The sequence below is a fragment of the Gymnoscopelus microlampas genome, assembly GCF_963454915.1.
Source record: "Gymnoscopelus microlampas genome assembly, chromosome: 24".
NCBI lineage: Eukaryota > Metazoa > Chordata > Actinopteri > Myctophiformes > Myctophidae > Gymnoscopelus > Gymnoscopelus microlampas.
In genome coordinates, this window is record NC_139961.1 from 19,723,976 (window position 1) to 19,749,749 (window position 25,774).

The 25,774-nt window shown below is 39.0% G+C and overlaps 2 protein-coding genes and 1 long non-coding RNA gene across 3 annotated transcripts in view; 2 read left to right on the top strand and 1 right to left on the bottom strand.

Moving 5' to 3' along the window:
* The window catches only part of LOC311041107 (NLR family CARD domain-containing protein 3-like), a 66,963-nt gene extending 41,929 nt beyond the window's left edge, over nt 1-25,034 (top strand). Inside the window, exons 8-11 of the mRNA XM_084051593.1 lie at nt 17,556-17,726; nt 18,821-18,994; nt 19,172-19,227; nt 23,155-25,034. Coding sequence (XP_083907719.1) covers nt 17,556-17,726; nt 18,821-18,994; nt 19,172-19,227; nt 23,155-23,723 — 970 coding nt within the window. The 3' untranslated portion in view covers nt 23,724-25,034. The remainder of the gene's footprint in view (nt 1-17,555; nt 17,727-18,820; nt 18,995-19,171; nt 19,228-23,154) is intronic.
* Nucleotides 1,665-16,874, top strand: LOC311041111 (NLR family CARD domain-containing protein 3-like). The gene is made up of 7 exons (XM_084051598.1): nt 1,665-1,734; nt 4,570-4,673; nt 14,143-14,244; nt 14,723-14,836; nt 14,982-15,068; nt 15,231-15,473; nt 15,658-16,874. Exons 3-7 carry the CDS (start codon nt 14,199-14,201, stop codon nt 16,743-16,745), a joined length of 1,578 nt encoding a protein of 525 aa, XP_083907724.1. The 5' UTR covers nt 1,665-1,734; nt 4,570-4,673; nt 14,143-14,198; the 3' UTR covers nt 16,746-16,874.
* On the bottom strand, nt 10,759-12,793 carry LOC311040832. Its single transcript, XR_014600327.1, has 3 exons — nt 11,989-12,793; nt 11,600-11,679; nt 10,759-11,087 (listed from the first exon to the last, which is right to left on the bottom strand). It is a non-coding gene; the product is annotated as an uncharacterized lncRNA (long non-coding RNA).
* Nucleotides 25,035-25,774: the final 740 nt, after the last annotated feature.

The window sequence follows — 25,774 nt, forward strand, 5'->3', positions numbered from 1 at the left end:
GTATTTGGGTCAAAGACGTAAGGTTTTCTAGGTATCAAAAAATCAAAACAGAAGTGAGTTTTTGTATGTTCAGTGAAGTCACCTATAGACTGAAGACGGAATCGATTGTGTCTTGCGTACCACCTGTTTATAAATTGCGCATAATGCAGGAGGCAGCAGGACGTTGCGTTATTGAAAACGAGCTCTTCCAAACTTCCAAAAACAGAATTTATTGACAGAAAGTAGCTCATAACATCTACAGTGGATTTTTATGAAACAAAAGCTTTAAAGATAGAAATAGGATAATTCAAGCTTTCCGTACAGCTGCCATGTTGGTGAGTTTAACATTGTTTAATACAATCCGATTTCTGTTTGGATGCATGTCAAGGCCTGAAAGTATTTTTTTGCCACTCAGTAGCCGTTCTTGCATAACTTCCGGGTTACGATAATGTCCCGCGCATAGCCTCTATTCCCTAATAATATTTATATTCATGAATAAAGCCAGTAAATCTATTTTATTGTCATTCATATTTATAAATGTACCCCATAAAATGTCATTCAGTGCAACGCTAAGCTTTTAAATTAAATCAAATAAAATTATACCCATTTTTCACAATCACAATGTTGTATATCAATGCTTAGTCTAAACTGTCACAAATGAGGAAAAATACCACTTATTTGATGTGTCACACAAGTTTTTTTTTTGTACAAAAACCTCCTGACTTTTTTTTACCTCATCTTTTGAAAATAGTTGTTGTCCAAAGTCAATAAAACAAAGTTATTGTATTTTAATGTATTATTATTATTATTTAAATACTGGTGTTACACTGAATGACTTTAGTTACCCTAAATGACACCATACCATTACAGCCCATAAATACTGATTAAATGTGATTCCAGAAATAAGTCTGGCAGTGGCAATTATGATATGGCACAATTTTTATCTACTCACTCAGTGTGTCATTGGTGGGCTGTGGACAGTTCAGAAACATGCCTACCAGTAACATCATCAATGGGGATTCAGAGCTAATAGAAACATCCTTTCTCTTCCTATAGCACGCAGAATTATTCCTGCACTAAAAAAATGAAAATACAAAGTTTCAAATCTTGTTTGAAATGTCCAAACCTGCCTATTGATGTCACTGGTATAGGCAAGTTTCAGAACTGTACACAGCCCTACTGAGACACAGAGTGAATAGACGGCATCTTATAATGAACATTAGTGAGGCCCAATTATTATTATTTATGAAGACTAGTCCATACCCGGTCGACGCATCCGTGGGGGGATATGGGCACATGATCTGGCAACCCGGGAGGCAGTTTGTCCCATAGCTGGCAGCCAAGTAACCATGGCGACATTCTTTTACATAAAAACGTGAATAAACAGGCTTCACTGTTAGGTGCACATGGTAATGGTCAATGGCTGTGTGCAATTTCGGATCAATTGCACCATTCACTGAGGAGAACCTGGCAGAGCAATTTTGGTCTCACCGTGACACCGTGACACGGTGACACCATGACAGAGGTTTGTCAAATTATAGGACGATAGGGTAAGAATGGGTGAGATGGTCCTTTAAGTGTTAATATAGTGCTCAGTTGCACTCTGTTGACTCTAGAATTCATAAAACAGGGACATGGCTCCTCCCTTCCTTCTCAGTTCACTTCTTACACACATTAGAAGGCTGACTGAGTCTTTGTTAAAGTATAGAGAACCAAACCTTCAGTGAGGTGGCAGACTACTGACAACACAGAGAGGTACTGTAACTAACATTTTACATGAACATGTAGACTGGATTATTCTACATTTCTAAACCCAAGTATATTTGAACCTGTTTGTGAATCAGGTGTTAAAGACATGAACACATGCAGCTAAAGGTCCATACTGTACACAGAGGTTTTTATTTACCCTTTGGTGATTAATTCACCCAAAAATACATATATTATGTATGGATATTATGCACTGATAAAGGAACATAATTGTTTTTGTGAAACATCATGCTCTTGGGGTCTAAGTACCTTTAAGGTCCTTACACACCAGGATTGGGACAAATCAAATAAAATCAAATTATCATACAGGTTGATGCTTTTATTTGCAAAGAAAAATTACCTTGTTTTGAAAACAAAAAAGTAAAACAATGGCCTCTTTATTGCCACGTACTATTCATGTTCTGTGTGGATGTTATCATGACAAGAACACGAGTTCTAATTAATCGTACAAAAGAAATACTTGTGGTGTGTAAGGACCTTTAGACTGAAAATATGACTAAACTCTTTTCTAAGTTAGATATTAATTCATGTTTAATTCACCATTGAAAGACTATGATGAAAAATATTAACTTGAATGTGATGTACTCTACATCAAAGTCTGGTTGTTTACCGTAAAGTCCTGTTTATTTGCTGTATTACATCTGATTTCTTTGTGATAACAAAAACAAAAAAAAATCTCTCTGATTTATTATTCTCAGTTTCTATGTCAGGTTTTATAGACACCGAATTATATTATTATTATTATTATTATTATTATTATTATTATTATTATTATTATTATTTAATTCAGTGTTCCTCCATTCTTTATGGTTACAATATTTTCTACACACATTTTCTATAACAAACTGCACATTTAAATTAGGCTTGGGCAGAATCTATTTTCATACCTTCATACCCTCCTGATATACTGTATGACAGTATGTGTACATAAAACAAACAAAACAAGGGGTTACAGCCGCTAGTGAAGGGTGTGTGCCAGCTAGGGATGCTGATGCTTTTAGACTTTGATACTAATAAACAACATGTTGAAACAGTTTATTTAATCATAATATGATTAGTATATTATACTAATCTTATAATTTGTAACTCGAATGTCTAAACTGAGGATGGAGAACATGGTGGGATAAGAAATGATTTTAATTATGGCTTATTCCATATTATGGAGTCATAACTGTTCACATTCATGACTCTCTGTACAAAACAGATCACTTTAATAGTTGTTAAGATATTGGCTTTCCACACGGGAGACCCGGGTTCGAATCCTGGGTCTTACAACAGGACACCAAACCTATTTTGGACTCAAAAGCAGGCACAGGAGGCAGATGCAAAGTTTAACATGTTTTATGAAACTCTGGCAGGGGTTGGGGGGAAGAAAGACATTCTGCCTTGGGACAAATCAGAATTGTTGTCAAAGGAGCAAGCGTGGGTCAAAGATTGGTGGGGGGGCGGGGGGCAGTCAACGTGGCATCTGGTCCAAGAAGGGTTAAGCATAGGCGATGCCAATATCCATGGGTCCAGTCCAGGTGCTTTAAAAAATATATAAATTCAAATAAAAGATTTGCTCAAATTTGCGCGATTAAAAAAAAATAGCAGATCAACAAGCTCATAGCCTGGCACTCGGTGCATGTATATCTGCTATTTTTTAATAGCCAGAATAAAAGCCATTGCTTAGTATAAAATAATGGTTAAAGTGGTTACACGGATGTGTTCCCGGTTTTAATGGGTCAATTAAATATTGTACAAACTAGTTATTTCATATTTGCCATTACAAAACCTCCATGAATCGAGACCATTGGTTTGTTTTGCTCGTTCATGTTTTGGGCCCAAACCTGCTCTTCAACTGTTGCTTCAAGTCTCGGTCCTTGGAGGCTTGCTCTCCGGTTTCATTCAAAATGACTGCTGTCATGCATGTCACTCAGTACATGAAAACACACGCACACACACACGCACGCACGCACGCCTAAAAGTAGTTAAATATTCGATTATTCGCTGGTGAAATATCATATTTTTTTCATCCAATACAAACAAGCATTTATCATTGAAATGCTGTGTTGCAAGCCTTGAAAACAACCAGCGAGTAAATGGTTAACTAGTAAGCGGGGCTGTGAAAGGCAGCTGTGTGTTCTGATTGGTCTAAACCCACAGCAGCTGTTCCAAGCATAGCAGGTCTACATTACAACTGCACATTGCCTCACGGATGTGAGCTTGTAGATCTGCTATTTTCGGTAAAACACCGTTCAACGATGGAACATAGGATAATGCAAACTTATTCATTCAGTTCATTTAACTTGGAATAAGTCAGACAATGATTGTTCAAGCCTATCCTATCTATGTTCAACAACAACCAGAGTGATTGTTCAGTAACATGGGTCTCCCTGTCTCTCCACATTTTCGGGTGGCTTACAAAAGTCATCCTATCAGAAGAGACAATTAAGGCCACGAAGACCATTTGTCAGCTTTCATTCCAGCTGGAATGTTGCTGCTCATTTATTAGTTTTTTCAATTCAACTGAGTTTTATCTCCTGATTAAATGCATTTTCTGTTTACTAAAGAGCTGGAGAACTCTACAGTATAGCCATGATTACATATCAGAAGAGCTATACACTTATTCTAACAAACAAACAAATAGTTGGGCTATACTATAATTGCATGATAATAAAAACATGAGGGCTGTTCTCGACTAAGAAGTTCTTAGTTGACAAATAGTTACAGGAATTTGTTGAATAGTCAATTTGTTGATGGAAACAACAAAAGTAGTGTGCAGCCTTTTCAATGTACTGTAAGCTGATTTGCCCTAAAGTTTTTTTTTCCTTTTCTTTCCAGAGTATTTAGCTGAGTTTGAACAGTTGAACTCAGACACTCTGGATTGTTGAAGGTGGATCAGCTCAGCAGCATCTTTTCTTTGAACATCTCCTCTGCAGATGAAGGTCAAATATTTCTTTGTTTTAATCTAGATTTGAATTCATCACGATCCACGTTTGATGAGTAATTTTATGTGGTAGAATTATGACTGAAATTAAATTAAATTACTTTGTACATGTATTAGTAGGCCTACAGTACAATGTGATTGTCAGTGGTGTAAAGTAACTAAGTACATTTACTCAAGTACTGCACTTAAGTACAATTTTGAGGCACTTTTACTTTACTAGAGTATTTCCAATGTTCAATACTTCTACTTCTACTAAATCCCAGAGGCAAATATTGTACTTTTACTCCACTACAATTATTTTAAAACTTTAGTTACAAGTTACTTTGCAGATATAAATTACTATATCATAAAACACTCATTAACCACTTTAGCCCTATTTTATACATACTCTTTGAAAATAGCCGATATAAAAGCTCACAATGCGACGCGTTGTGAGCTTGTAGATCTGCTATTTTCAAACATATTAGTACTTTTACTTTTGGTACTTAAAGTATATTTAATACTTTTGTACTTTTACTCAAGTAACATTTTGAACACAGGCCTTTTACTTGTAACAGAGTATTTTTATATTGTGGTATTGCTACTTTTACTTAAGGAAAATATCTGAGTACTTCTTCCACCACTGATGATTGTAAGTGTGATGATGGATACATCATCCATCATGAGTTATGATAATTCACATACCGTCATGGTTTTGTTCTTGTGGCTGGGCTCCACTGGGGCCACACTGTACAGTATGTAGCGTTGTGTTGCGTTGTGTCAGCGTCCGCATCAGGGAAGTGAGGGAACGTTCCCTTTAACCCATTAAAGGAGACACACCATGAATTTCACTTTTTTGGGGGGGGGGGGTATTTTTTGGGCTCCCCAGTGTCTCTTGTACCCCAAAAAATATATTTTTTTAACATTCAGTCATTCATTCTCATTTCAGAGATTTTCAGAATGGGCGTGTCTGAACAGGCCATCTCAGAATGGCAAGTTTGCTTACATCACGAAACTTTCTGCCCATGTATTTTGACAGACAGAATTGCTCAGTACCGCAGTACAGCACCCCTCTGCCCAACAGGACGTTTTGGTATTGCAGCTGAAAGTGCTTTATAAGCCTGAGAGAATTGACTTGGGATGAGTATATCTGAGTGTTGATTTAGGTTCAAACCTTTTGAAAATGGTTTGAGGGACATACACCATATGATATCAAATATTTTTTTTAAATTCATGGTGTGTCTCCTTTAAAGGGATAGTTCACCCCAAAATTACTTTTTTTCTATTGATTAGTCACCCCATGGATACTTTAATTCATGGATATTTTTTAGTTTTGGTCGCATTCCTAAGACAATAATTTGATGAGGTTCTCCTACCGGAATTGCTGCCTACCGGTCCGCTGGTCATCAAATTATTGGTGACCGGAATGCGACAACAAAAAAAACAATATCCATGAATTCTCCATGGGGTGACTAATCGATAGAAAAACTTTTTTTTCGGGGGTGAACTATCCCTTTAAGACCTGAGGCCAATTCTACAAATGTCTTCTAAATCCTGAAACAGTTTTCTGAAAAACATAATGTTTTTCAGAAAACTGTTTAGACACAGATGCTTTCCAGATTCAGAAGACTTTGTAGAATGTCACATGTAGCGTTGTGTTCAGCTGGGTCTGAGCCTCAAACCCAGGCCCCTTTGAGGCCCAGGGCCCTCCCAGGCTGGGGGTCCAGCTGTGGACCCCTCAAAGTGGGCCCTTTGAGGAGCATTGCTCCACAGTACAAAGCCAGGCTTTGTACTGTGAAGCAGTGGCCCTCAAAGGGCCCACTTTGAGAGTTCCCTTTGAGAAGGGGGGGGGCCTTGAAGGCCGTAAGTTAACAGGACCCCCACTCCGTCCCTTCCTAGGGTTCTCTGACCACCAGGAGTTATAGGCATATTTCCTTGAATAGAGCCACCTAACAAGTTCCTGAAGCTAAGGACTAGAATAATGATTATGTTGATATAATTGATTACTTGTTTCAGGCAGCATTGCAATTAATATGTTTTTACCTCAAATGTATAATGAATATTGCTCGTGACACATGCAGCCTATGTTTTTGTTGAATCAGATTACAGATTATTGGGACTGATTGTGGTGGCCGTTTTACAAATTGTGTTTTACACACAAAAATGGAATTATACATACAAGCTTAAGGAACAAGTGAAGTAACTTCTCACTATAAACCACATTGTTTCAGAGGACAAATAGACACTAATAACAAATTAATATAAATACTGCATAAATATAAATTCCACTAAAACCATAGTCACATTCTTGTCATCTGGACTTCATCAACCAAGTGTAGCCTAGTTATTAACAGCTTAAACAAAATATCTATAAACCAGGGAGGGTCGCTTGTAAAGGCTTTGGCTCTGATGCTATCATAGATGTAGACCTATTTGACAGTGCATACACAGCTCCCCTCTGCAGTGCTCAACTGAAAGTTACTGGAGTCTGTCTCATTTCTCTCCAAAAGCCCTTGAATATGATTAAGGATTACTGTGATTATGGTAAGCTCACATTTCATATCATACACACCATACCTGTAACTTTCACCCCCATTTTTGCAACAACAAAAAAATGTCAAAGATTAGTTTTTCCAAATTTTGTTTTTTAGGATGGGTGCCTAAAAAAACTATTTGCCCAGGGGCCCGTGCAGGGGTTAATCCGTCCCCGTTTAAACCTATGCATTAACAATAATAATACATTGGTCCTTCCTTCTTTTTCTAGATCCTGGACAAACATGTCTGTATGACATGCTTTGATGTAAAAGTCCAAAATGTATCTATTCCTGAGTCTCATAAATCCTGATTTCATTGTTGCACAATGGGGCGACGCCCAACGAAAATAACTGATATTCAATCTCATGTTGTGAATTTAGGTCACGAGCCCTTTAAACCTATATGCTTTGGCTATTTGAAAATAGCCGATGTACAAGCTCACAACACGTCGCATGTTGTGAGCTTGTAGATCGGCTATTTTCAAAAACTCTTGCAATAAAATGTGGAATATTTTGAGTATTTTATTAAACATTCTAACAACACGAAATTTTGCTCCCTGGCTGGCACAAAACATTTACATGAAAATATTTGAGAACCTATGGTGTAAATAATAATTACAAAAAAATATTCCAAATATTCCACATTTTATTGCAAGAGTTTTTGAAAATAGCAGATCTACAAGCTCACAACGCATCGCAACGTGTTGTGAGGTTGTAGATCGGCTATTTTCAAATAGCCGATGCATAGGTTTAAAGTGTTCATGTGGCCTAGGTAATAGTTGCTTATTTTTCTCACAAAATATGGCAACACCGCAACATAAACATATGTTGCGGTGTTGCCATAACTATTGTTGCGGTGTTGCATTAACTATTGTCTGTTTTTATTGTATACATGTTATGTATGTGAGGACCCCAGGAAGACTAGAGACCACCTTGTGGAAGCTAATGGGGATCCTAATAAAGAATAAAGAATGGACTTGTTTAGATGACAACGCGTTGTGAGCTTGTAGATCAGCTATTTTCAAAAAGTCAAAGCATATAGGTTTAAAGTGCTCGTGACCTAAATTCAATCTCATGTTCTGACCTAAATTAACAACATGAGATTGAAGATCAGTTATGAAACGATGAAATAAGGATTTATGAAACTCAAGAATAGATACATTTTGGACTTTTTCATCAAAAGTCCAGGATCTAGAAAAGGAAGGAAGGACCAATGTATTCTTATTAATACATAGGTTTAAACAGGGACTGATTAACCCCCCTAAAAACGTTTTTTTGTTGCAATTCTTTTTTTTTTTTGTTGGCTAGTGAAAGTTACAGGTTTTTACAGGTGTTTATGATATGAAATGTGAGCTTACCATAATCACAGTAATCCTTAGTGATGTTCAAGGGCTTTTGGAGAGAAATGAGACAGACTCTAGTCACTTTCAGTTGAGCAGTGCAGAGGGGAGCTGTAGGCTACTGTGTATGTCTGTGTCCAGCTGATGCTCGTTGACGCTCGTTAATGCTAACCTGACGCTACCAGATCCAAACAGCTTGCTCCACACATTGTTTCACAGCTTATTTGGATCTGGGATCTCGGGAGCCAATTCGATGAAGGGGCTGTTCCTTTTTTTCAAGATACTTGGTAGATGATTGGATGGGACCGTCTGTCTATCACCGTGTGGGCGTGCAAACACAACCAATCATATCGATGTGTCTACGTGACGTATGGTCGGCGCGACACCAGGAAGTCAACATCGTAGTCCAGTATTTCACCACAACAAGAACTCTCAAGAAGTTGCTAAAAAAAAGTTATCATGGAGGTTGGAGATTTTTGCCGTTTTTGTAACACGAATCTGCGCATAAAAGGTATTTTAACGGGTACAAGGAAGATATTTGATAAGCCTAAGCCTGCAAACGAAACAAGTATTAACGAACGCCTGATAGCGTTAGGTTTAACACTGTTTAAAGACCCCTCCGTATCGTGTCGGATGTGTAGGTCATGTCTTCGCTTGCTTCAAAGAATGGAAGACGATTTTTCCATTTTAAGGCGATGGGAAAAAGAAGACAAAGACAGAAGACCTCCAGAAACGGCTACCGCTACAGCAGAAACACCGACGTCACCTGAGGCATCCTGCCTGTGGTCACCAAACTCTCCTCTCAGCGTTAAAGCGTTTTACTCTTGAGTCTGAGTCAGTCAATAATATAGCCTTACAGTCTTTTAACATGTCCACGATACACTTTAGATAACGTATATCTCATTGTGCTATAAAAGTCTGTGCAATAACTGCTGCCAAGTAGTCAAAAATGTTGCAATAATTCACTGTTGCTGTTCATCAATGACTGGACCAAGTGCATCTTTATTTTTCTCATTACTTTCACACAGAAAATATGTATCTCGAATTTGCACTGTGAATTTGCACTGTTTAACAAAGGGTACTTGAAAGGGATATGAGAGTGTACATAGTTGGGACCCTATTGAATATAGGCTACGCATGTTGTATTGTTTTTATAATCCTGTTATATATATATATTGTGATTTTCCCCTACCTGAGTATGCGCAACTATAGCATTTAGTTGTTTTTTTTATAAATAAATATTTTAATTTGCCTCACTTGTTCATGTTTACTTTCTAAAACAACATCATAACATGTTTGTACAGTATCAAAGTTGGATCCCATGTGTAAAATGGCAAACTGATCAATGCCTCTAGCCTAATGATTTGAAACAATCAATTTTAACATGGGGGGGGAAAGCAGGGATTAAGAGTCATCATGCATAGTGAAAAGGGTGACATACAGTACCAGGACAGATGTAAAACAATGATGTACTTATTTTGTGATAAAAGGTTATCAATCTAAAAGTGATATATTTGCATACCTGGAAAAGAAACGACACCAGATTTTTTGCAGCGACAAACTTTTAATCACTTGCTTATGTTCAAATTACATACAAAACCATTTTAATCATGAGCATTCAGTCAACTAAATTTTCCACAGCTTTAATTGACAACCAAAGTGAGTCTTATAAGAGCCTTTAATGGCCAACTGCTTATTCGTCAGACGATTCTGAGCTGCTGTGCTATGTTCCCATCTCAAAGTCCTCATCATCTTCATCAAAATACCCTGTATAATCGATGTCTGGCTCAGTGAAGCTATCCTCTTGAGAAGAAGGCTCTACATCCTCAATGTCACCAAAGACTTCATTGATGATTAGCAGCATCTTGTTCTATTACCTCATGTTTGGGGCTAGGCTCGTCACAATCTTCACCTGCACATGAACATACAGAGTGGCAATAGCTGCAGCAGACATGCCCTGGCTCTACACTTGTTGGCTGGTTTTCAAAATGGCCGTACAGTGCTTTTCTAAAGCAGCTCTTAGTGCCAGTGTGTATCAGTTCTTTCACTTCTGGACCAGCCCTTTCAGTTTTTTTTATAGCATACAAAATTGCATGTGACTGTAACCCATTTCTGCCAGCCCTTCCAACTTTTTGAACAATGTCTTCAACATCCTCTGGAAACCATACATTACAACATGAGAAACATTAGGGAAATTCAAGCCCATCCCAAGAGCTGTTGTTCCTATAAGGTGGTTCTCAGCCTTCTGATCCTGGTCTCTGTTAACCCAAGCATCTTCTCCCAATTCTGCTTTAAGATAGGTGAACACTCTCCCAACTAACTTCAGTGTTCTGCAATAGATTATGATGGGAGACATTGATAGACCCTTATCTTTGACCTCCTTTACTACCCAGTCCATACAGTTCAAGTTATCAGCAGGAACCCGACTCAGTCCCAGCCTGATGTTTCTCCTGTTTGGGCTAACAGTCACGAGAGTTGCCTCCTCCATATTCAGCATCCTGGTCACACAGCCTCTGTTCTTGTTATCAGCAGATGCTGTCAACGCTAAAACAGGTAAACCTGAAAGACAATAAGTGCACATGTATCAGCAAACAAGCATTAATGAAGAACTGCTGTAGGCTACACTTTCTATAGCGTTATAAAGGGGAAATAATTAGGTTATTTATGTTATCGGGTAGCTTCAGGTAAAGACTGACATTTCCACATATCATACTGTATTTTCTTTACATGACAAATAACTACACTTGGACAGCACCAACTTCTATGATCTGCTCCTGTAGTGTAAACACCCCTCCCCCTAACCTGGCTAAACAGGGGGGTTAGCCTCCCCAAGTTGCCAGCACAACACACCCCTCCCCCTAACATTAAAAATAGGGGGATTAACCTAACCAGGTTGCCAGCCCAATGCACACACAAAAGCCCCCCCCCCCCCCCCCCCCCCCCAACATTAACCCCCTCAGGTAGCAGCACAATGCAGCCCCCCTTCCAAACACAATCAAAACCCCTTTTCTGGATTGATATTAATTAATCATGTATTTAATCATGTAGCATTACTGTGTTTCAAAACTCACCTTCTTTGACTATGGATCTTAGTTCATTCAGCCTGGAAAAGGCTTCTCTGAAGGCTGGCTTCCCGTTTGCTCCCAGTCCCCTGGTTGAAAGAAAAAGAAATCCTACATTGAGTCTAGGTAGCAGCAATAGTAACGTGCATAGTTGCATTACAACAATACAGTTACAGTAAGATCTGTGTTTAACATTTGGTCTGTTTGTGTGTGTTAGCTTATTGTTTATAACATAATGTTTGACCTAAATAAAACATAAATGTTACAACACTTCGTCTTTGAACTACTGTAACTGTATTTAGAAACACGCTGCTCTGTTTTGTTTTACAGTTTAACATTACAGTGTATGTGTAGTGTAACAATTACACTATACAGCCATTTAACGGCGTTTAGCTTACCATTTGTATGCGACGTGAACTTCATCGACGACAATGCCCAGTAGGTTTTCACGATACACTTGTGAGGAAAGCATATCACGCCATTTATCTTCCAGTAACCACGTCTCCGGGCTACCAAAGACCAGCTGACATCGGCCGTCGAGGATGTCGGTGTGTGCTGCATTATCTACGAGTTGCCCAGCATAGAGTCCCAGATTCGTAGCCTCTTTGATTTGATCTGCTACGAGGGCAGTCAAAGGAGACACGACGATCAATATAGGCTTCGGCTTCGTCCCCAGTTCTTTCGCTACCAGTGGAGCTAGTTGGTAAATTAAACTCTTGCCAAAGCCAGTCGGGAGGAGAGCAAAAACATATTTTCCACGCAGAAAAGCCTTCAGTGCCATACTTTGCTCTTCTTTCAAAGAAGAAATATTGTCCAGTTGAGAAATAACTAATGTTATTGCAGCATCTATCGTCATATCGGTGTTGCTCATGGTAGCGGCCATGTTGACTAGTGAAAAAACTACAAAACAACAGCCGCTTCTATATGGCGCCACATCCGCTTTTGCACAGATCCCGCCCTTAGCTCACGCTGATTGGTTCGTACCGGGAGCGGTACGGTGTTAGCTCAACCCCTTGAGCGATCTCAGATGTAGCTGTCTTGAGGAACCTGGTTACTCAATACCGCCACCTCTGGCAGGGTCAGGTTACGTTAATGCATCAAGGAAGGCAATTATGTTTCTGCACTGTCAAATAGGTCTACACCATAGACTGTAAAAAATGAATGGACAAAGCCACTCCCCTGCTTTCTACAGACCGAAAATGAAGCCGATAGTTCAGGAACGTGTATCCTCCCATCTGTAATATATACAGTTGACCACGCCGGAACTCAAACGCTATTGGTTGAGACCAGACATGTGACCAGGGAACCGGAAAACAACCCCCAAAGAATGCTATTGGTTGGGTAGCTTGTCAATCAAGAGAGGGGCGGGGAATGAATGCTATTGGTTGTGTAGGTTGTCAATCAAATCACCCCGCCCCTCCTGGAGCATAGCCCACTTTATCGTCAATTTTAGAATAAATGGGACCATAATTTAGCAAAACGCATATCCTGATGATTGAAAGGAGACTTTAAACTAGCGACTGGAAGCATATAGAATTTATGACAATTTGTATTTGTACGGTAAGAAAATCTAGTCTAAAGTTTGTCAAAAAACCCATTCACTTGCGTTACAATAAATTCTTTCTGACACCGCAGGGTAAAACAGTGCCACACTCTGGCCATTCATAAGCTTCCGTGTTGGGCTCATCGTAAATATCCAATCCTTAGCCCTTGGTCTACACATATGATAGCATCAGAGCCAAAGCTTTTTACAAGCGACCCTCTCTGGCTAGATAACAAGCTGTTATAGGCTGCACTTGGTTGGTAGTCCAGATGACAAGAATATGACTATGATTTTAGTGGAATTTATATTCATGCAGTATTTATATTATTTTTGTTATTATTAGTGTCTATATGTCCTCTGAAAATGTTGGTTTATAATGAGAAGTTACTTCACTTGTTCCTTAAGCTTGTATGTATAATTGTATATATTTTTTTGTGTATAACTGATCTGATTCGACAAAAACATAGGCTGCATGTGTCACAAGCAATATTCATAATACATTTGAGGTAAAAACATATTAATCACAATGCTGCCTGAAACAAGTAATCAATTATATCAACATAATCATTATTCTAGTCCCTAGCTTCAGGAAGGACCTTGACCTGGGCTATTAATTGTTAGGTGGCTATTTTATAACTCCTGGTGGTCAGAGGACCCTAGTAAGGGACGGGGTGGGGGTCCTGATTTATTAAAACGACTAGCACCACTCGATGTGGACAAATTAAGCTGTAGCTGTATGCATAAAATAAAATAAAATAAGAATATTGTGCTTCTGAAAAAAAGTACTCTACCTGTGGAGCAGGTGGAACATCAAGTTGACAACGTCGATGACGGGTTGGTGACACAGCGCAACGCACCTGGTGAAATTTAGCTTAATGTGTGTAGCCTTTTTTTTGCTCCTAAATAAAATTGTTTATTTTAAGCTGTTTTTAAAGCGACTTTGGGTACTAAGAAAAGCACTATATAAGTCTGATGTATTATAATGTAAATGTGAATCAATGGGTGACAGGGTGAAGACGTGATCAGGAAGGAGCTGTGTTGTCCTCAGAGGAGATCCTGAACAAGATGGAGAAACTTCAACTTTCTGAAAAGTCACATGAGGACTGTCCAGGTAACAATGACATTTGAAAATAGATAGATAGAAAGAAAGAAAGAAAGAAAGAAAGAAAGAAAGAAAGAAAGAAAGAAAGAAAGAAAGAAAGAAAGAAAGAAGAAAGGATGAATTAGGCTATATTATGTTTAAATGTTCAATTCTAGTGACATTATTACGACACATTATTATCAGAAAGAGTTTGCTTTATTCCAGGAGCAATAAAAAGTATGTATTTAAAAATGCTGTATAGGTACATAGATTACCTAATTTCATATCAATGTCTCCATCCCTTGTTCAAAATCTGTAAGGTGTATTATTTTGTCAGCCAATATGTTGTTTTAAAGCCTTCTCTGCTTTTACAAAGTGCAATAATTTGCGTTGTCATGTAAAACTGTAATTATTGCATTTACTTTATTTCTCTGAGAGTTTGTAGCATTGAATGGGAGCAATTTTACACTCACAGAGTTTTATTAACACTGATGGTTGTATTATGCAGTTCCTTCAGTGGTACCTGCAGTTCCTCCAGTCCAAGTCAAAGCCCAGAGTGGAGGCATAGGGATGTCAACTACCATCTCTGATCACATTGGTTCCACATCAGACAGAGACATAGGTACATAATATATTGGTTACCAGACAAATGTGGTATTTACTGGTAAGATATTAATTTCATTCTCTCTAAACGACAATAGTCCTACTGTATGAATGTCATGCTCCCTGAACAAAGCCCATTTCATTATCCTCTTCTCTTTATGCAGGATCTGAACTTCCACCAGAAGACTCGTCTAACAATCCTACCATCTCTGGTCACATTGGTGGTTCTGTCAACAGCTCCACAGACAAAGGTACATGATATTTGTTACCAGGCTAATTTGGCATAATAGCCAACTGCTAAGCTATGAAAGTTATTCTCCCTACAATGAAAAGAGTCCCATTATATAATGACGTACTTCTATGTGATGCATTTCTCAACTCTTATTTTTTCTTCTTCTTCTTCTTGCAAACAGCACATTTTGTTACACAGAACAGGGCTAAGTTTATTCAAAAGGTTAACACAGTCATGGCTATAGTAGATAGTCTAGGAAAAATGGTCCATCATGAGTTCCGTGCCAAGATTCAAGCCCAGGAGACAAGCATGGACCAAATGAGGCTACTGTATACATTGATGCCAGATGAAGGGGGGGTAAACATCAAAGCAGCATTTTACGATGCCCTCAAACAACACGAACGCCACCTGTTGGAGAGCATGGGTAAGATCAGATTTGGCACTAAAGTACTTCTTTATTTTAGTGTCAGCTCCACAGGCTGAATGTTGTACAGGGCTAATGTGGTATGTTCTACTGTAAAGATATGAATGTCATAATGACAAGAGTCCCATTTCATGAATGTCATGTCCACTCAGAGCCCACTTCATTATCCTCTTCTCCTATGCAGGATCTGAACTACCAGCTGAAGACTTAGTTACCAATCAGCAAGGTTTGAAGTCTATTCTGAGAAAGAAGTTTGAGGTTTTGTCCACAAAACAAGGGAAAAAAACACTTCTGAATGACATTTTCTCAGAGATTTACATCACAGAGGGTGGGAGTGGTGAGGTCAATAAAAACCATGAGGCCAGACAGATTGAACCAGCATCCCTGCAACCAGCAATACCAGAAAAGATAATCAGCTTTGAGAACATGTTTAAAACATTACCTGGAGAAGATGACCCAATAAGAACAGTGATGACGAAGGGAGTGGCTGGCATTGGTAAAACAGTCTTAACAAATAAGTGCGCTCTGGACTGGACAGAAGACAAAGCCAACCAGAATATCCTCTCCATGTTTCCATTCACATTCCGACAGCTGAATAGGAAGAAGGACAAGATTTTCAGCTTGATGGAGCTTCTTCATCATTACTTTGGTGAAACCAAGGAAGGAGAACTCTGCAGCTCTGACGGGTCCGGAGTTATGTTCATCCTTGATGGATTAGATGAATGTCGGCTTCCTTTAAACTTCGAGGACAATGAGATATTGACCGATGTCAAAAAGCCAGCCTCCATGGACGTGCTTCTGACAAATCTCATTATGGGACACCTGCTACCCTCTGCTCACATCTGGGTAACCACTCGACCTGCAGCAGCCGATCAGATACCTACTGAATATGTTGACAGGATGACAGAAGTGAGAGGCTTCAATGATGCTCAGAAGGAAGAGTATTTCATGAAGAGATTCAGTGATAAGGATGTGGCCAAAACAATCTTCTCACAAATCAAGAAATCACAAAGCCTCCACAACTTCTGTCACATCCCAGTCTTCTGTTCCATCATTTCTGCAGTTCTGGAGAATGCGTTAAGAAAAGGAGAACAGGATGCGAAAGGAGCAACACCAAAGACACTGGCAGAGATGTTCATCCACTACATGGTGGATCTGTTCGAACAGAATGATAAAAAGTATACTGACAGTGATAAGATCCATTCTGATAGGAATCCAAAGGATAGTGATGTCATACTGTCTCTGGGGACCAGCTGGAGAATGGCAACCTGATCTTCAGTGAAGAAGACCTGGAAAAGTATGGCATTGATATCAAAGATGCCGCTGTGTGCTCAGGAGTGTTCACACAGTTCTTGAAAGTGGAGTATGGGTTGTACGAGGACCGGGCATTCTGCTTTGTCCATCTGAGTGTTCAGGAGTTTCTGGCTGCTCTTTATGCCTTTGTGACATTCATCAACAAAGGTGATAATGTACTGTCGGCAAAAAAAACAACCTCCAAGTTGACGAAGCTATTTAGAGACGAGGAAGATCACTTCTACCAGAGTGCTGTAGACAAGGCCTTAGAGAGTCCCAAAGGACACCTGGACTTGTTCCTCCGTTTTCTGCTGGGCCTCTCATTGGAGACCAATCAGACTCTCTTACGACGATTGCTCGATGTGAAGACAGGAAATAGGTCTAAAGCAAATAAGAAGACAATTGAGTACATCAAGAAGAAGATCAGGGAGAATCCCTCTCAAGAGAGAAGCATCAATCTGTTCCACTGTCTGAATGAGCTGAATGACCATTCTCTAGTAGAGGAGATCCAACAATCCCTGAGGTCAGGAAGTCTCTCCGCAGACAAACTCTCTCCTGCTCAGTGGTCAGCTCTGGTCTTCATCTTGCTGTCATCAGAAAAGGAACTAGACGTGTTTGACCTGAAGAAATACTCTGCTTCAGAGGAGTGTCTTCTGAGGCTGCTGCCAGTAGTCAAAGCTTCCAGCACTGCCCAGTAGGTGCATTGATAATAACTGGTTAGATTTAATATTATGTTGTTTTATTTTAATAGAAAACACAATACAATAATCATTAATTTCTTTTGTTCAGGCTAAGTGGCTGTAACCTTTCAGATAGATGTTGTACGGAGTTATCATCAGTTCTCAGCTCCAGCTTCAGTTTGACAGAAATTGACCTCAGCAACAATGATCTACAGGATAAAGGAGTGGACTTGCTCTCTGTTGGACTGGCGAGTAAGCACTGTATACTGGAAACTCTCAGGTCAGTAAGTAGGTGCACTGATAATAACTGGTTAGATTGAATATCATATATATCTCAGCACACAGATGTGTGTGTTCAGATTAAATGTTGGAGCATTAAGGTCGTGACAGACGGGAAGCGGTCCACGCGGACGTTACCGCTCGGATCAGCGGTGATCGCGCCGTGATCATTGTTGTTTTGTTCTCCTGCGCGGTGCGGGGAAAACAAAAGATCACCACAATCCAGCTCTTGCCGCCCGCACTCGTGTGCACAAACAAGCACACACACGATAATTTCACGGGACCGCGCCAGGCCCGCCTCATCACCCCTCAACTTCTCTGCTCGTCCCAAATAATCGCGCGCCTCTCATTGGAAATCAATTATATAGGCACATCGGCCGCTTCCCGTCTGAAATGACCTTTAGACTGCAGGGCACAGACACAATCTGCACAATACGCAACACACTACAATGCACCAGCCTATTACAATATAGTACTTTGGAAAATAATCAAAGCAAGATGCATCGCGATGCGGCCGTTCCTTCTCCCTCTGAGGGACAAAGTGAGGCTGAGAGTCATAAAGTCATAAAAGTCGGCCAGTTTTCAAAGCGGAGAATCTAATCATCTTAAAACAGCTGTTCTACCGAGTGTTTTACACGCTCACAATACCTCATGTCTCCCCTCTTTTGAGTATATTACACTTATACACTCTCAGTAACCTCAGTGTTGATTTAATTCTGAGTCATAGTTACATTAACACTGAGGTTTATACTTTGTGTAACCTAATTTGATGTGCCTTCTCAGCTGTGATGTTATATGCCTGTCTAAGCCAAGTCTCTAAGTATTAGGGTATAGTCCTAAAACTGTATATCTAGAGGCCTACATTATCTTTCTATGATTGTCTATTTTATTTAATCCTTAATATTTTTATTTTCTTCTTCATTAAATGTAAAACAATCTGTGGTACAAGTGAGTAGCTAGGTATGTGTGCATAATAGTGTACAGTCATACAGTAGGTAACTGTGTGTGTGTGTGTGTGTGTGTGTGTGTGTGTGTGTGTGTGTGTGTGTGTGTGTGTGTGTGTGTGTGTGTGTGTGTGTGTGTGTGTGTGTGTAGGTTGTCAGGCTGTCTGGTCACAGAGCAAGGCTTTTCTTCTCTGGCCTCAGCTCTGATCTCCAACCCCTCCCATTTGAAAGTGTTGGACCTGAGCAAAAATCATCCAGGCGACTCCGGTGCGGCGCTACTGTCTGCTAGACAGACGGATCCACACTGCAGCTTGGAGGCTCTCAGGTATGGAGACACTTGATGTCACTCAGTGTCAATGTGCTCTAGTAGGTTTATAGTATGCTAACACCATGATGTCGTATAATATTGTTTAATGGTTTATCGTGTGAAATCATTATCATTCATTGTTTCTATTTTTGAAGAGAAAATACAGGCCTGACTTTGTCTCTCCCTCACCCCCAGTGTTGATCATGGCGGAGTGTGTTGGCTGAAACGAGGTCTAAAGAAGTGCCCAATAAGTAAGTGTGTATTCTGTTTTATTCATGAAATCAAAACAGCACACATCCAGTTATCCCATACAGTCAGAGGTTTCATTAAATAATAGGATAGTAGGAACAGTAGGCTATAGTAGGATGTAGGATAGGATATGGGGAAGTATTTATTCATACATTAGTATTAAGCTGTATTTGTTTGTAAACTGGTGCTGTATTCTCCCATCAGATGTCATTCATTTATTGAACTGATTTGAATCCATCGATTACTGAAAAATCCTCTGTCCTTCAATACCAAATGTCAATATCTAAGGACTAAATGTTATGAGTCATGAGCAGCATACATGATTAATGGGATGGTGTCGCTTGTCAAAAATTGTTTATCACATTGTGCGGTTACACAACAAAGTATAAAGTAAGCTTGAGAGAGAGACACAGATGCACAGTAAAATCCTTCAGTTAGAAATGGGTTAGGGTCCATTTGGTTCCATTTGGACACTCTCAGATCAGTAGTGGTCAAATTTGAACTTGAGTCAAGTATTGGAGTATTTGCTTTCAACATTACTTAAGTATTCAGAAGTGCAAATTATAAAGTACATTTTCGTTGTAACATCAATGCATTGCTGTATTGAAATGTAGAAATACACTTAACTACAGCACCGATGGTGGTGCCCACGTGCACTGTCTTGTAACAGATCAACTCATGCAGCTCACTAAATAAATACTTTGAGATGGTGGATACATTTATATCTGCAGTATTTTAATTTCCTCGCTATTTTAATTTCCCCGACCAAGGACAGGAGGACACTAGCAGCATGTGTCCCTGTGAGATGAATCATTATGGAAAACGTTGTGGTCCGGTCCGGACTGATATTCAGGCAGTTTATGACGGCTTGCCATGCCCAAGATGAGCATGGGCAGATATGAGTAGTGAAGAGAGTCAGTGTTTATGGTTGCTGGTCCTAAGAGGCTGTTTTGTATGTGTAATCCTGCTTGTCCTGTTAAAATTGATAAGCAGTTAATCAATTTCATAGTGAATTAATGAGCAACTGAGCACTGAGATAAAATGGAATACGCCCTAATTTGTATTAGTTGAATGTGCCCTTACATATACTGGGGGAACTGTACTAGGCATGGGACGCTTTCATATCAGAAGGAAAATATCAGAAGGGTGAATTTACCCAATATTATGACTTTTCGTAAACGATGATTGTATTATTTATCATTCAGATGCAAGTGAAGATGACCTATCTTCACTTGCATCACTATAGATATATAAATATCAATCTGACCATGTAAAGTTAAAACGGAATGGGACTTGCAGCAAAAGTAATACCTGATTTATACTTTACTATACTATACATGGTGCGGCGTATCATATTATTGGAATTTGGGAATTGCATTGCAGTGATATGACTCATTAATAGTTTACATTGCTAAAATATTCACATTTACACCTTTAAATTCTTTATTAGGAATAACCCCTTGAGATGCAGCATCTTGTTTTCAAATGGGTCCTGAAGACAGCAGTGCAATGTACTGTAAACACACAATACAAAACATAGAAAAATAAATAAAATAAAAAATATCAACCAGGCTTGCCTGGTTGATATTTCCTAACAAAGGATTTCAATACAAAAGTTTTTGGTGCTAAAAGTAAAAATACTGATATTGCAGAATGTCCCATTTCTCAAGTTTTCAAAATGTATAAGAAACTTTAGAAAATAGCAGATCTACAATGTGTCTTGTGAGCTTGTAGATCTGACAGCTGCATTATAGAGCAGAGCAGTTTTGTGTACCCGATCTGGTTCCACAGATAGAAAGCCCGTTCATTCAGCCCAAAGAGATTTCCGAAAATATTGATATTAATTATTCAAAGCCTGGAACCAAGCCATCTAGGGTCCTGGTGAATCATGACCATAAAGCATTTGATTCTGTGTCAAAAAATATTTGAAAGCTGAAAGAAAAAGGGCAAAATTACAAGTTGTGACTGCCACTGCTATACTCTATAGCAGTGGTTCCCAAGCTGGGGGTCAGGACACCCAGGGAGGTCCCCAAATGATTTCAGGGGGTCCCCAGATGATTAACTTACGGTGCAAAGTAGTTTTCTCACTCAACAGTAAACAAACCAGCATACAGTAGAAGTGTATACAGGGTATCTGCACGTTACTAAAGTTAGAATTTAATGACTTTTAAGACCTTTTTAATAATAATAATAATATTATATTACGTAATAAATAGGCAAACATTGTGAAAATATCCGATCTACAAGCTCACAACGTCTCGCAGCGAGGCGTTGTGAGCTTGTAGTTCGATTATTTTCTCAATATTTATCTGTGGAATCGAGTCAAACTGTAATGCCTACACATGCTTGTCAGGGTGGGGGGTCCCCAGTTCAAATATGATTATTTTGAGGAGTCGTGGCCTGAAAGGTTTGGGAACCCTTGCTCTATAGGGCTAAAGTGGTGAATGTATGTTTTGTAATAATAATTAAAAGTAGCTGATAACTGCATTTTTCAAATAATTACAGGGAAGTAAAATTACAATATTTGCCTCTGAGATGTAGTGGAGTAGAAGAAGTAAAAGTATTTAAAATTGGAAATAGTCCAGTAAAGTAAAAACACAAAAACATAGTACTTAAGTACAGCACTTGAGTTACTTAGTTACTTTCCACCACTAGTGATAGGTTGTGAGCTTGCAGATCGGCAATTTTCACAGTTTTAAGTTAAAATAATTATGGCTCTATATAATATTAAAGTAAAGCATAGATACTCAAAATATGTACTTAGTTACTGTCCACCAATGCTCAAGAGTTACAAATACATTAGGTTGGTTGACTTGGTTCTATTTGTACCCTCTCAGAGTTCTAAATGGATTACTGTAGATAGATACCTTTATTGATCCCGCTGGGAAAAATCAATTAGAGTCCATTTGGTTCCATATGTACTCTCTCAGAGTTACAATTGGGCAGTTAGCACAGTGAAAGTAATGTATTGAAAAAAAAAAAAAAAAGAAGTGAAAAATAAATAGCCAATCTACAAGCTCACAACTCATTGCATCGTGACGTGTTGTGAGCTTGTAGATCTGCTATTTCAAATAACCACCAAGTGTAAAATACTGTAGTATGGAAGTGGTTAATTAATGTTTTCAATTAATAATCTAAATCTGCAAATAACTAGTAACTAAAGCTGTCAAATAATTGTAGTGGAGTAAAAAGTACAATATTTTCTGCTGAGATGTAGTGGAGTAGAAGTATAAAGTATTAAAAAATGGTTGTACGTAAGTAAAGTAAAAGTACCTAAATATTGTACTGAGATGCAGTACTTGAGTAAATGTACTTTCCACCATGCAGCCCTAACCCATGTTAGGGTCCATTTGGTTCCATTTGTACCCTCTCAAGGTCCTTACACACTGGGAGAGACACAAGTAAACAATACTAAAATGTGACACGTTTATTTATTTCTCATCTAACTATTAATGTGGTGATGTCTCATGACAGTTCTCATGACCCTCTGACAGTTGTAAATGGGCTCACGTCCATTTGGTTCCATTTGTACCCTCTCAGAGTTATGAATTGGTTAGGGTTCATTTGGTTTAATTTGTACTCTCTCCGAGTTATACATGAGTTAGCATGATGGATTTTACGGTGTAACATCTAATGTATCCAATACGGAGAATGATGACAATTTACAGAAGGTTTTTCTAATGGTTTCAGGATAAAAAAAATCAAATAAAAATAACAGATCTACAAGCTCACAACGCGTCACATCGCAACGCATTGTGAGTTTGTAGATCAGATATTTTTGAATAGCTTAAGTAAAAAATAGGGCATAAGTGGTTAATGTATGTGAATTATCTTCTTTTCATTAATTATTAATAACAATACGTATACATCATAATTAAGTTGTATTTGCTTGTGAACTGATGTTGTATTGTATCTTGTTCTCTCATCAGATGTGTGTGAACTCACACTGGATCCAAACACAGCAAACAGATACCTCTCTCTGTCTGAGAACAACAGGAAGGGGACATGGGTGGAAGAGGATCAGAAGTATCCTGATCACCCAGACAGATTTACATACTATTATCAGGTGATGTGTAGAGAGAGTCTGATTGGACGATATTACTGGGAGGTAGAGTGGAGGGGAGAAGTTTTTATAGCAGTGACATACAGAGGAATCAGCAAAGGATGGGTTCCTAAAAGTGCGTTTGGATACAGTGACAAGTCCTGGTGTTTGCAAGGTGATGATGATGAAAACAGTTACTCTTTCCATAATGGATTTGGTCTCCCTGACAGTACCTCTGTCACCCCCAACAGAGTAGGAAGGCATGGCAGTAACAACAGAGTAGGAGTGTATGTGGACTGGCCGGCTGGCACTGTGTCCTTTTACAAAGTGTCCTCTGGCACACTGACACACTTGTTCACCGTCCAGCACACATTCACTGAACCACTCTATGCTGGGTTTAGGCTCGAGGGGCGTGGCTCCTCAGTGTCTCTGTGTCAGAGAGAGGAGGAGGGTTAGGTGTGACTCCTCATTGTGTGTGTATCAGAGAGAGGAGGAGCTGTAGGAGCAGGGTTAGGGTTATAGGGTGTAACAGAGTTCTGGGTTCAGTATGACTCCTCTATGTGTGTGTGTGTGTGTGTGTGTGTGTGTGTGTGTGTGTGTGTGTGTGTGTGTGTGTGTGTGTGTGTGTGTGTGTGTGTGTGTGTGTGTGTGTGTGTCAGAGGGAGGAGGTTCAGTAGTAGCATCCCGTGTACTGAGAGAGCGCTTGCACTCCTTCTCTCTCTCACACACACACACACACACACACACACACACACACACACACACACACACACACACACACACACACACACACACACACACACACACACACACACACACACACACACACACACACACACACACACACACACACAGTAAAATCCTCAAAGTTACAAATATGTTAGGATCCATTTGTACCATCTAACAGTAACAAATGGGTTGGGGTCCATTTGGTACCATTTATACACTCTCAGAACTACATATGGGTTAGATTAGTATTAATTTGGTTTAATTTGTACCTGACAGTTACAAATGGGTTAGGACAAATCACAATGGTTCCCAAAGTCGGGACCCCCAGGGGGGTCCCCAAAGGATTTTGGGGCTAACACATATAAAGTGGTGCTTAAATGGTTAATATATTTTGTATTAATAATCTAAATCTGCAAAGTAACTAAATCTGTCAAATCATTTCTGTGGAGTAAAAACTACATTATTTGCCTCAGAAATGTAGTGGAGTAGAAGCATTGAAAAATGGAAATACTCAAGTAAAGTAAAAGTACTTCAAAATTGCAGACAGGAACAGTACTTGAGTAAATGTACTTAGTTACTGTCCACCACTATCCATGTGTGGGCTACACTCTCAGACATACAACAATCAGCATTTACACTGACACGCACACACAGAGCCAAACTACATTATTTTTTGTTTAATCTGTTAACATAGGACTCAAACATGCATAGAGTCAATAAGCCATTTATGATGGCATGTTGTTGCTTTTTAAACTCTGTCATATATAAAATACATGATGTTTGATAAAAATATGCTGTTATTCTCTTCATTCATGTGGGAGTCTTTTGACTTCTGTATTTTCCTTGAAGAGTCAAGGACAGTAGAAAATGTCACGATTGACTGATCAAATATTGTCTTGATGTACACTCACTATGCTTTTATTTTGTATTACTATGTAAAGTTGAGTTGGACAAGAATGTCATGACTGCTAATGATGTACATTGTTATAAAGTATTATGACAATAAACTTCAACTTACTTCATTCTCTTTGAAAAGCACATCTGTTAATTATTCATATTTTTGAATACATAACAAATAATGCATATCCTTTGTCTAGGAGTAATCACATCACAATTGTGCAAGAAGATTTGATGATTATGTTCATTTAAACACTTAAAGGATCAAGGTCACTTCATTTGTCCCTTAGACTTAGTCTTAGAGGAAAGTGTGTTGGACATGAGACTATATACAATCACACACACACACACACACACACACACACACACACACACACACACACACACACACACACACACACACACACACACACACACACACACACACACACACACACACACACACACACACACACACACACACACACACTAAAATCCTCAAAGTTACAAATATGTTAGGATCCATTTGTACCATCTAACAGTAACAAATAGTATTTGCTTTGATAGAACTGTAGCGCCTCCTAGAGGGCATCAGTAGACAAGGTGCACGAGAGTCCTGTCTAGTTATAGTTTCCTGGTTAGACGAGGGGGTCCCCAGTATAATTGGTTAATATAGCAACAGAATCATTTTAACCACTTCAACCATATTCTATGCTTTGGCCATTCAAAAATAGCAGATCTACAAGCTCACTGCATGTAACATCGTGATGTGCTTTGAGCTTGTAGATTTGCTATTTTTGAATTTAACAAAAAAAGAACATAATTAAAACAAATTTTCGCTTCTGGGGGTCCCTGGCACAAAATACTTTGAGATGAGAAATACATGTAATTTTGGGGGTCCT